The sequence below is a fragment of the Scomber japonicus genome, chromosome 24 (assembly GCF_027409825.1).
Source record: "Scomber japonicus isolate fScoJap1 chromosome 24, fScoJap1.pri, whole genome shotgun sequence".
NCBI lineage: Eukaryota > Metazoa > Chordata > Actinopteri > Scombriformes > Scombridae > Scomber > Scomber japonicus.
Window position 1 is genome coordinate 15,330,157 of NC_070601.1, and position 12,294 is coordinate 15,342,450.

The 12,294-nt window shown below is 38.8% G+C and overlaps 1 protein-coding gene across 4 annotated transcripts in view; it reads left to right on the plus strand.

Moving 5' to 3' along the window:
* The window catches only part of dmd (dystrophin), a 208,415-nt gene that overhangs the window by 46,165 nt on the left and 149,956 nt on the right, over positions 1–12,294 (plus strand). For 2 of the 4 annotated variants that reach the window (XM_053314368.1, XM_053314367.1), the window contains exons 14-18: positions 1,591–1,760; positions 3,098–3,221; positions 7,616–7,694; positions 10,660–10,772; positions 11,191–11,319. In XM_053314368.1, coding sequence (XP_053170343.1) covers positions 1,591–1,760; positions 3,098–3,221; positions 7,616–7,694; positions 10,660–10,772; positions 11,191–11,319 — 615 coding nt within the window. Of the gene's footprint in view, positions 1–1,590; positions 1,761–3,097; positions 3,222–7,615; positions 7,700–10,659; positions 10,773–11,190; positions 11,329–12,294 lie in introns of all 4 variants that reach the window. The other 2 variants (XM_053314366.1, XM_053314365.1) reach the window with 2 other exon arrangements.

Consider the following 12,294-nt stretch of genomic DNA (forward strand, 5'->3'; position numbering starts at 1 on the left):
ACCTACTACTGTAGCTTGGCAGGATCTTCTCTAGGCACAGTTGAACTAGGCAGTTGCCAGGGCGCCAAAAAGAAGGGGATTATAATTCATTTCAAGCACCCAACTTTTAAAAGTCTGTTATACTAATAACCAATACTTGCATTATTTGGTTGAATAAAGCCACCACTGACTCTCATGTAGCGGCTGATATTACTGTAAGTGATGCAAATATACAGCATGTGGTAAGAGTCAGCCAATTAATGACCCATTACCTTATATTTTAGGTGTGTTGGGGAAGAGTTAAACACATATGAGGCATTGTGGCATTTGATTGTGTTTAATAGTTGATCAGAAGTGTTTTGCTTATTTCTTAGATAAGTTAGTTAACGTAAAAATGTAATGAAACGTTATTAATGTTGTACAATAAAAAATAAAAGCAAACTGCTGATGAACAGATATATGTGGATTAATCCGCTGCTGAAAATAGTCCCCAACAAATGCAGTATTTCTTCCTGTTTGGGTAATGTTTTCTCAAATCTTTATGTAAACAATTAAACTTAAAACTTGTGAGCTGTTTGTTAGAAAACTACATAAACTGCATCTTCATTTGGAAACCAAAAGTTTTGGAGTCACACAATAAAATACTGTATTCTGCATGTGAATGTACTGTGCATGCACACATATACACATAACAATACTCTGCAGGTGAAGACAGAATCTATAATCAGGCTTCTCTCTCTCTCTCTCTCTCTCTCTCTCTCTCTCTCTCTCTCTCTCTCTCTCTCTCTCTCTCTCTCTCTCTCTCTCTCTCTCAATTACGTGTCTATTATAATCAGTCAGATAATTAGCAGATTGACCTCTGCGGGCATGCACAATCTACCTACTTCAGCTGTGCACATATTCATGCACACACGTTTCCATGGTAGCAAGGCTATCCCAGTAGTTGTACTAGCTGCTTAACTGTCATTAGACTGCTGAAACAGACCTGCGCACACACACACACACACACACACACACACACAGAAACACAGCCAGAGTGAACAATGCTCAGTATTACTACAATAAGCACACACTTTCATTAATGTATGTCTATTATAATTAATAGAGGCGTTTAGTAATCAGTATTTTTTTGCTCTAATTTCTCTCCATCTCTGCATTTACAATCTATGAGAGTCACAGAAATCCCAAATTGCTACTTAAACATCTCACAGCTGTTTGACTTCACACTCACAAACACATCTGTAGTGTTGTTTAAACCTCACAGAAATCCTTGCTTTCATTTTTGTCGTGATAATGTAAGATAAATGTAACAGAACCTTGACTCATCACCTCTCAAGGACACTGTTGCACTGTGAGTGTGTGTCTGTGTTTGTGTATGTGTGTGTGCGTGTGTGTGGGTGTGTGTGCAGGCACTCAAGCAGATGTGAGAGCGTGTTAAGTGGTGATTTGGGATCTGTATGATTTTGACGGATCCTTTTAAACCGATATTGCGCCTGCTGCTATGTACAGTTTGTCTAAGTTTAAAAAAAATGTGTGTGTGTGTGTGTGTGTGTGTGTGTGTGTGTGTGTGTGTGTGTGTGTGTGTGTGTGTGTGTGTGTGCGCACATTCAGCTCTCATCGGCTGTCAGTGTGGCCCAGCAGTCCGAGCTGACCCACTCTGTCACTGCGACCGTTACCAAGGTGACAACAAGGGAGAAAGTATCAGCTATGCGCCAGCCCAGAGAGTCGCCACCACCACAGAAGAAGAGACAGGTGGTTGTGGATTCTGAACTCAGGAAAAGGTGAGTTTGTGTTGCTATACTGTATATAGATTTATTTTGAATCCGTATTATGGCATCAAAAGTTTAAAAATGTTCTAATTTATGTGAAACGTTCAGTTACATGCACCCCTTTCTGCTGTCTTATCTCGGCAGGTAGGTGATGAAACATTGCAGATGCTGATGAGCATCTGTGATGATCATGATAATAGAAGCCATCTTGAAGTTGAACCTTTCGTAGTAGTGAAGTAGGAATTTCGGACAATCTAGTAGCTTGTAGTGAGTGCTGAATCAAGCAACCTTAGAATTATATTTGTTATGCAGTGGTGGAAACTAAATCCACTCAATATTGTACTTGTGTGTAATTTAACATCATTGTAATTTACTTGAAAACTGGCATTTTATGCTCTTTCATATTTTTACTCCAATACATTTAGGTGGAAAAATTGTACATTTTACTCCACTACATTCACGACCCCTCATTTTTCAAAATCTTTGTCCCCCCTCTTTTACCTATTCATTTAATTTTACTCCAAACAGCTGCTAATATTTGGATGAAAGAGGAGTGGATGATCAAGATGTATATTTGAGTCATCTTCATTTATTACCTTGTGCTGTCTTTACAGTGCTGCATTTTGGGGAAATTTTACATTACGGTCTTGCTGTTTTATTGAAGTAAGAGATCTGAATACTTTTTCCACCACTGCTGTGACATCAGACTTTAGTCATTACATAGACCATCTTAAAAGTGTATATCTGATGTGTTACTGTAGGTAGCAGCACATTCATTTAATTGAAAGTTCCCATATTGTGTTCACTCATTAGATTTTGTGAATAAGTGTGCTCTAGTTAAAGGGATATGATAATGTTTCAAATGACAACTCAATGCCTCACAGTCCTGAGTCCTGATTGGCAGACAGTTTGGCTCATCTAACCAAAACTTGACTTCCAAATCAGCCTGATTGGATGGAGCTGAGGCCTTGTTTAATGAGCGGAGCCAATCACGTCCAAGCCCAGTTGTGAATTTAGTCACAGACTGCTTATAAAATAAATATCAAAATGTAATAAATGTAACCACCAAACAAATTTACACTGACATTCACAATTACAAGTGTGACTTTGAATGTTATCTGCTGAAGTGAAATACAATTCAATCTCCAAATGAAATCATTTATAGTGAGGAGGAACAATAGGATGCAATCTTGAAAATGCAGTTTTTATGGAAAACTGCAGCAACAACTATCTTTAGTTGGTAATATTGCCAAGTGTATATTTATATATGTGTGTGTGTGTGTGTGTGTGTGTGTGTGTGTGTGTGTGTGTGTGTGTGTGTGTGTGTGTGTGTGTGTGTGTGTGTTCAGATTTGACGTGGACTTCACAGAGGTCCACAGCTACATGACTCGTGGTGAGGCCCTCCTACAGAGCCCTGAGTTCTCTGTGTCACGCAAGGAAGGCAGCATTCAGGAGCTGCATGACAAAGTGCAGGTAAAAACACTCTCTGACACCCCGCAGAGCTTAATCTGTGGAGACCTGTGATGCTGAAATAACAAGGTTCCATCGCATAGCTGGGTCACGAATGAATTTTACTGTCCATATAGCAATCATAGCTGTGAGGATGCTCTGAACTGTGATTATGCATACAGGACAACGCTGATGCAGCTCACTAAAAGAATGAGATGCAGCAAAGTGTCCATAATGACTGCAGAGTTTTCAAACTTTTTTTAAACTATTACATATAGCAGCTACCAGTGAACATGAACTGAGTGAATTTGACCTGTACATGAGAGAACATACAGGAAAATGACATACTGCATCAGCAACAATCTGCTTATTTGCACAGCAAATGATAAAACACGGAAACAACCTGGTGTAGCGTAACAAACAGGTTTTTCCATGTGGGATAAAGGAGGACATGTTGCTCAACATCAGGAAAACAACACTGATCTCCTTTTTAGCTGAGAGTTAGATGAGAAGATTGATACCACGCTCATAATTGTACATTAAGTATGACGCTACAGCCAACAGCTGGTTGGCTTAGGTGAGCATATACACTGCACATGGAAACTGCTACAGAGGCTCTGTCCAAAAGAAGCAAAACCTACTTATGGTTAATTCACTAATTAACATGTTATATCTGTAATTTAGTGTGGGTTATTTGAGGGACTCTTTCATGGCTGAGTGAATGGAGTCATGTACTAACTCTGAGGTTGTCTGGAAATGTGCGTGATACAGTACATCCCCTTTAATATGAAATTCAAACACGGTAATAATGCACTCTCTATATTACACATACTTTAAATGAGCTCTTGTTCTTGACACAAATTGATAAATTAGAGGCAGCCAACAATTAATATATACCCACTCATATAGAAACACTTGTGTTAGATAATGCTTACAAATGGCTCCTGAAGCACTGATGCATGGTTGCATATAAATAAGCAATTCAAAGATTTAGATAAGGCACAGCAGAAACGGGTGTAACGGATTACAAATGAGCTAACAAATTATCCATAGTAAATGAGTTAAACACAAATCCACTGCAATCTTTCATAAGCAATGTATGAAGCTTTAAAGCACTGTTTGTGGACAAGATATCAAATTTAACTACTGGCATTACAAATGATGCATTTGCGTTGGTAATAGGTGCAAAGTGACAAATTTCAGGTAGACAGATTCTTCAAAATCTCCTCTGATCTTGGTTAGAAGTTGCTTCTTTGCTGTCAGCTCTGCTCTATGTAGCATCTTATATAAGAAAACAGCCTAAAAACATCATATCAGGATGAAAAATGAACTAGGATTCTATCTTATTTACACACAAAAGGTATTGTAACTGTCTATCATAGAAGTCTTAATCATTCTCAGTTTGAAACAGTCTCCAGCATCCATTGCTCTCAGTGAAACAATTATCAGTCAGCTCTATTATATTTGTATATTTGATTCATTTTTAATATAACATTCTCACAACACACACACACACACACACACACACACACACACACACACACACACACACTCTCTCTCTCTCTCTCTCATACGCATATATATAGTTTAAAAATAGTAAATCCTTTTGTTATAGAGGATTTTTTCATTTACATAATGTAATGTAAGCACCAACAAAGTATATACTATTATGTAGAATATGTGCTCAAACCAAAAGGAAGGCATTTACTGCACAAGACTTACTGATAAACGTTAAGGCAGAAAGTATAGTGACTTGAAGAGGATGCAGGAGTGCTTTTCAACATGGGGTCAGAAACCCACAAGTTGTTCCAAGAGAGATCTGAAGTGGTCACAAGATGATGAATGGCACAAGAAAAACATGAATATTTCTCTGGTGCAAAATAGTTGTTTTCTTTTTTTTTGACATCTTTCAAGATGTAGCCTTTTGCAAAATACGGTCTGTTTTCACCCCTTTATAAATCCTTCAAATAGAACAAACTGAAAGGGAAAAATACTCTTTAGTCACGTCCCAAATTGTAGATTTAGATTTGTTTTAAAGAGTCGTGATACGCCTAAAAGGTTGCAAACGACTACCGGTACTTTAGAGTCACAGATTATAATGAAGACTGTTTTCCATGAGCTGACATTTAGTGAAAAATGTGTCTTTAGAGGAACAGGCTCTTAAGAAGGCACTTTGTTGTCAAAACGTCAGCTCATGGAGTACAATCTGTGCTAATATCTGTCAGACATCCTGCTTGATGTGGGAAATACACATTTTACAAGATGCGGTGCATTTGTGGATTAAACAAACAGATATAACATGTTCATTAGTGAGCTTTAGGGGTGCTGGTAGGCATATTTTTTTTACTTTGAAGTGAGCCAGGCTATCTGTTTTCCCATGCTAACCTCTCTCAGGTTTTGTGGCTACAGCCCTAGTTTAGTGTCATATGACCAATAGCTTACCAACTAATATTAACTAATGTAAGCAAACAGTGTTGGAAGATAGATTGCTGTGACTCTTTGGCTTCCACCACTGTTACACTATGTTGTAGCATGTCAAAAGTAACATGCCCCACTTCACCAGGAGGCATGTTTGTTGTGACAGGTTGATTACCTGCGCCATGTCCAGCTGTTCACTCGCTGTCAGTTAAGTAACGTTGATGTCTTTAAAGCAACTGACTCAAGGGAATCTTGGGAAGTGAAGGGAAATTCAAAGACTAAACTGTAATTACTACTTGGGGCCACAGTCACCGCTTTTCTGCAAAATATACACAGTCTGGTAGGGTGTTCTGAATACTTTTTCCTCAAGTTTAGAGTAGTTGATAACAAAGAGCAGACTGAGACCTAAGACAGGAAGGATGAATTGTAGAAGTTTTTTGGGAACTGTATCACAGGCACTGGAGGAGGGACACATCAGTTACAGTGTTTAAGAGGAACTGCAGGGAAATAGAAGCACATTCAGACAGTAAAATAATGTGACTTGGTGTTTGGTAAAACAGTCATGGGGACCTCAGACCATCGATCTTCCCAATGAAATAGAAAAGTTTTCACAGTCATTAGTGGATGGGGTGGAATTGGAGGAAGAGATGGCTTTAAATTTAATGGCTTGAATTTGCTTCAGTTTAATTGATAACTCCTTGATATGACGGCAGTGAACTTCCAGTTTAGATTGTTTTCCAACTATGTTCGGCTTGCCCATATTGCCTTTTTTGCTGTCATTGATCCAAGGGGTTAATAGTTGGAACAACCCTGGAAGTGTATGAAGCGGAAAAGTCAAGGGTTGATGCACACATTTCATTGAACCAGCGATGTCAGTAATAATTGCAAAATGAGGAGGGCAATTTGCCAGACTACAAAATGAGTATGTGGGAGATATTCGGTTCATACAAACAATTTTAAAAGTTAAGATTTCAAAACTGTTAAAAGAACCAAAACTGAATGAAATACAAGTGAGAGGATTCTAAAAAAAAACTGGTGTCAGTAAGGAGGAAATCGAGGTTATAGGATGTAATTAGATCACTGAGAAATATTGATTAAACACAAACCAAGAGTTTAAAAGAGTAAAGATGACTGGAATACAAGGCTTATCTGAACTGGAATCACTACAGCACACTGACCTTGCAGTAGAATATACAGAATGCACAGGTTAGTGTGTATTAAATCTAGGTATAATTCTAACAGGAACACTGTAATAGAAGTAATATCTGACTAAATTTGTACTGGCACCTTGTACAATGAATTGACAGATTCAGATATATTGAATGACTGCATGCTGCCCGGGTTATTTAATGGTGACAAATGTCTGTGTGTGGACTCACTTCTGTTATATTCCCCTTTGTGTTGCTTAAGGATGCTGTCTGTGTGTTCAGCATTAAAAAAGAGTAAGCAGTTGAATGTTATGAGCTATTATGACATCTGTTATCCTGAAAAATATCAATAAGAAAAACCTATGTAGTCTGGGATAAATGCTCAGATATCACAGATCTTCTCATCTAACTCGGCAGGAAACAAATAAGCAGATTTCCCAAAATGTCAAACTATTCATTTTAATATAAACCTTACTCTGCTAGAATATTAAAACTTTCCAATATTTGGCTTCAAGATGATCAATTACCCTTTCCTTTAACCTTTTTGTTTGTTCGAATACTGACTAAACATGCTCAGGTTGTCTGAAATGTCACAGCAGAATGAGATCAGGGCTTGATGAAAATGAGAGGACCTCTTATTGTTTGGAAGTCATTCTGTATTGAATGGGACATTGATTTTCTTTTCTCAAGTTTTTAATCTTTCTCTGTAGTAAATAATATTCCTCCTGCTGTCTGCCTGTGGTTCTTTTTGTCTTTCTGCTTCTCTATGTCAGTGTCTTATCCTTTAACTTCCCTTCTCTCTCTCTGCCCCATCACTGTGTCTCCCTCTGGCTCTCTTTCTCTTTGCCACAGGCGATAGAAAGAGAGCGGCCAGAGAAGTACAGAAAGCTTCAGGAGGCAACGCGCACGGCGCAGACCCTGGTCGAGCAGGGTAATGTGCACACTCACACACACACTCATTCACATGCATACACACACATGCACGCACGCACACCCTGTCTGTCCCCATGGCAACGCCTCCACCTGTCCCACCCTCTCCCCTTGTCTCCATAGAAACACTGATAGAGAGAGGGAGAGACAGAACGAGAGAGGGAGAAAGATGTTTCTTCTCGTCCGTCCTCTCCGCTGTCCTTGTGCAATTGTTGAGGATTCTGAAAGCAGAGAAACATTCAATTTATACTTTTCACTTTCCTTTTTATATTCTTTCTGCTGCTTTAACCTTCAACCAAACAAAACACGCCAGAACATTCCTCAACTTACTGCACTGTGTGTGTGTGTGTGTGTGTGTGTGTGTGTGTGTGTGTGTGTGTGTGTGTGTCTGTGTGTCTGTGTGTCTTTGTGGAAGTGACTGAGAGAGAAATACTTTTTTATGTATGCTTTTGTGTGCCAATAATCTGGCAAATACTTGACATGTTTTACTGTAATATCAAACATGATCTTGCACTGGGTGATATATTCCTTCATTATGAAGAATACAGACATGTCTGTGGCTTCACACTAAGACCCAAACCCAGCCTGTACTCAGCCCACCAGCACTTAACATATATAATTGTAAATTGTACTAGTCAATTAGTTACAGATTTAGTGGCAATGCACACATTGCTGTCAACTACCAGCAGGTAACATTTAAACAGGTCAAAATTAGAAAAGGATTTCTATTACCAGTTTGTAGATCAACTTTTTATCAAAAATGTTTTTGTCAGCAGGCCAAGCAATTAGAATCCACAACAGAACTGTGTGCAGGCATGATGGTGATGTTCTGTCAGACTAAGAGTGCCATGATACAATGCCCCCCCCCCCCCCCCAAATTATTGGCTAGCTGCCTTTAGGCAAAATTTTGCCACATGACACCCATTGATGCAGATGATTGTCAGAATCAGAGAAACAACAAGAGAATATTCTCATTCAGTTGCATTTGAAACATCTGCCCATGTCAGACTTACTGTAAGTATATAAAAACATTAACAAACATTGTGGGCAAGTTATTTGAAAAATGTCATTATCTATTACTCATATACAGTACATTAAATATTAATAATTGATAAGAATATTATTATTGAAATTATTTTATTAATGAACTAAAGAGCAAAAGAAATTAGCTACCTAATGTGTTTACAGTCCAGTCAGTCAGTATTTGGACAGTTTTCTTCCTCAGACTCTGTGCTTCAGCATATTAGATTTGAATTAAAGTAATGGTTGCTATGTAAAAGGGCCAAGTCTCAGCTTTAATTTGAGTAGATTTAAATCAATATAGAAAGAACTCTGTTGGAGATGTTGCCCTTTTAACATATATTGTACAAAGTGTAGAAGTTCAGTCATAATTTGGAAACTTGGTTGCTAAATGTTTGTGCAGCTGTGTGTCCTTGCAACCATTTGGGATGGTTTGTTAGGAAGCGAAACCACAAACAAAGAAAACTGCACATATCCCCTTTTTAATGAGTTGAACTGACTGTATGTATGAGTATTACTGCAGTGTTACTACAGCTGTAAGAGATGGATGCTTTAAATGTTTTCATTCTTCTGTAGCTAGTTTTGCTTATTGCTTATTGAAGTTCTCAATTGTAAACAATTACCTGACAGTATTACTGGGATTAATAACTGTCACGTAATTACTGAATTTCAAATTCATTATCTTCTGGGTAATGTGTCCATTTTTATACAAGGCTTAGTCATTTCCTAAATCAGAGGGGCACAATAGTTTTTGGCATATGCTACTCAAACAGGAGCAAATAGTGCATTTATTAGGGACTACTTTCAGTGGCGGATTAAAGTGAGTATTTCTGGCAACAGGACAGTGTGCAGGGGATTGAATCAAAATAAACTACAATGTGTTTGTGTTTATAGCAATGAAGCATAATGTCACCCAATGCAACAGTGTAACTCATTGATGTGTTTATAATAGCTGGAGCTCTATGACACAGAATAAGACCTAAATACTCACACAATACCCAATTGATTCATTGTTAATTTTTGTCTTTTCATGACATTTTTGGACAATAAAATAAAATACAGAAATATCATCATTTATTCCCTCATACACTATTTTTATTGCTATCTTTATCTTACTACTTTCAGTATGTACTTCAAATGGAAGTCACTGCTCTATTGTTACAAGTGTATTGTTGACTTCTCCAGGTTTTCATAAGATGCCACTTATTAAGAATTAAGCTTATAATACTGTATTCATAATAACCTGCAGTGAAAAAAATAGCATCAGCCAAACACTTGACATGGAAATGAAAATGGAACATAATAGAGGCACGATTACAAGAAGAAGGAGCAATCTTGAGCCAGTTTGGGTGCTTGCATGCCAGATGAGACATATGAGCCAGGATGCTGCCTTTTCCAAGTCTAATTATCATCCAGCCGATGGGGGTCAGTTTGCCCTTTTAGAGCCAGGAGTGTGAATCCATCTTTGTACAACTTTAACATTGATTTTTCCCTCCTGGAACCTCCTTGGAGATTTTCGTTTTCCGGGCACTGGAGTTTTATGAGCACTTCAAATTGACCATTTACATCAAAAAAATGTTAGTTACCGGTGAGCGTGAATGAACAGTGAGGTGTGTGTGTGTGTGTGTGTGTGTGTGTGTGTGTGTGTGTGTGTGTGTGTCTGTGTGTCTGTGTCTGTGTGTGTGTGTGTGGTTGTGTTCAGTGGGCAGGCAGGTAAACCGTTTTTTGGACCTTGCATTTTGTGAGGAATATCGATGGCTTCCGTCACCTCACCTACAGATGACATTTACCAGATTCTGTGTGCATGGTGTGTGTGTGTGTGTGCGTGTATTTATGTCTGTCCCCTACAGAGAGATGAGTCGTGCCCATGTGAACTGTGAAGCATGTATCACTGAGTGCTGGTATGTGTGACAGCCCCCCTCTTGTTTTCTGTCTGCCTCCTCCAGAGGGGACTCGTGCTGAGGACATTGCCCAGGCAGCGGAGCAGCTGAACCAGCGCTGGGTGGGATTCTGTGCCCTGTTAGCAGACAGGCTGGCATGGCTGGCTTACCAAGCAAAGGTACACACATGGGCACACATTGACATTTTCCAGAAGCGTCATTTAGTAATTATTTTCATATTTTCTAGAGAATATGAACTAAAAATGGACCAGTAAGTGTTGCTGTATGTGTACAATGTTGTGGTGAATAGCAGAGAGTGGATCTCTAGCCCGCCCTTTTTACTGTGTATCAACTTTAAACGACAAAATTGCTACTCAGTTAGAGTTTGAATGCGCTATGACTCAGCTGTGGATAGAGTTTGGCCATTCTGACTCCTGCAGTTCTACTGCTAATGAGAAAATAGTTTGTGAAACACAACAGATGTGGCGTGGGTGTTTGCTTGTGTCTTTGTGGGAACTGGAGTGACCCCACCTTCATTTAAAATGTGTTTTGGTGTGTGTGTGTGTGTGTGTGTGTGTGTGTGTGTGTGCCCTGCAGGTTCTTGCCTTCTACAGCTTGTATGAGCAGTGTGAGCAGGCAGTGGACAACAGTGAGAACTGGCTCAAAGTTCAGCTGCCTCCAGCGTCTGAACCAGAGCCTCTCAAAGTACAATTGGACAGATGCCGGGTGAGTCAAGTCCATTTATTCATAAAGCACTAAATCAAAACAAGAAGTCATCTCAGCACACTTTTCACATAAAACAGGTCTAGACCATACTCTTTCATTTACCAAGACCCATCATTCCCCCATGAGTAAGCACTTGCAGACAGCGGCAAAGAAAAACTCCCTTTACTCCCTCTAATGGGAGGAAATCTTGAGAACTGAGCTCCAGGTGGGCGACCATTTGCTCTGACTGTTGGGTTGATAGAGAACGAGGGAGGATGACTGTATTCTGAACCAGCTATAGTCTTTAGAGACTTGTTGGGGCAGCCTGATAATAATGAATTACAATAAAAAAGTAATAAATGTTTGGACTAGTTTCTCTACACCTTTTTGAGACAAGTTGTGGATGATTTTTGCAAAACTATGTAGGTCCTACTCAATGTAGGTCCAAGCACAGAACCTTGTGGAGCTCCATGTCAGTCTCTTGTATGCATGGATTATTCATTCATGTTCATCATTAACATGTACAAACTGAAAACTGTCTGTTAAAAAGGACTTAAACCAGCTTAATATAGCTTCTTTAATGCCAAATAAATGTTCCAGTCTCTGTAATAGGATGTGATGGCCAATGGTGTCAAATGCAGCACTAAGGTCTAAAAAGACAAGTACAGAGATTCCTTTGTCTGATACAGTTAAGAGATCATTTTATCTTTCAGCAGTGCTGTCTCTGTGCCATGATGGGCTCTAAATCCAGACTGGAAATCCTCAAATAAATTATTGTAATGTAAAAAGTTACACAACTGATTGGTGACTGCTTTCTCAAGGATGTCAGACAGAAAAGGAAGGTTAGATGGTACATACAAAAGAAATGCCTTTCTCTGCTCATCAAACAAACATCCTATAGCGGAACTTTATACATGGTCTTTGATAAATGTATTTTTGTAAACATGAATTAGACATTATTATGTTCTCTAACTATTTGATATGAGATTTACCCAT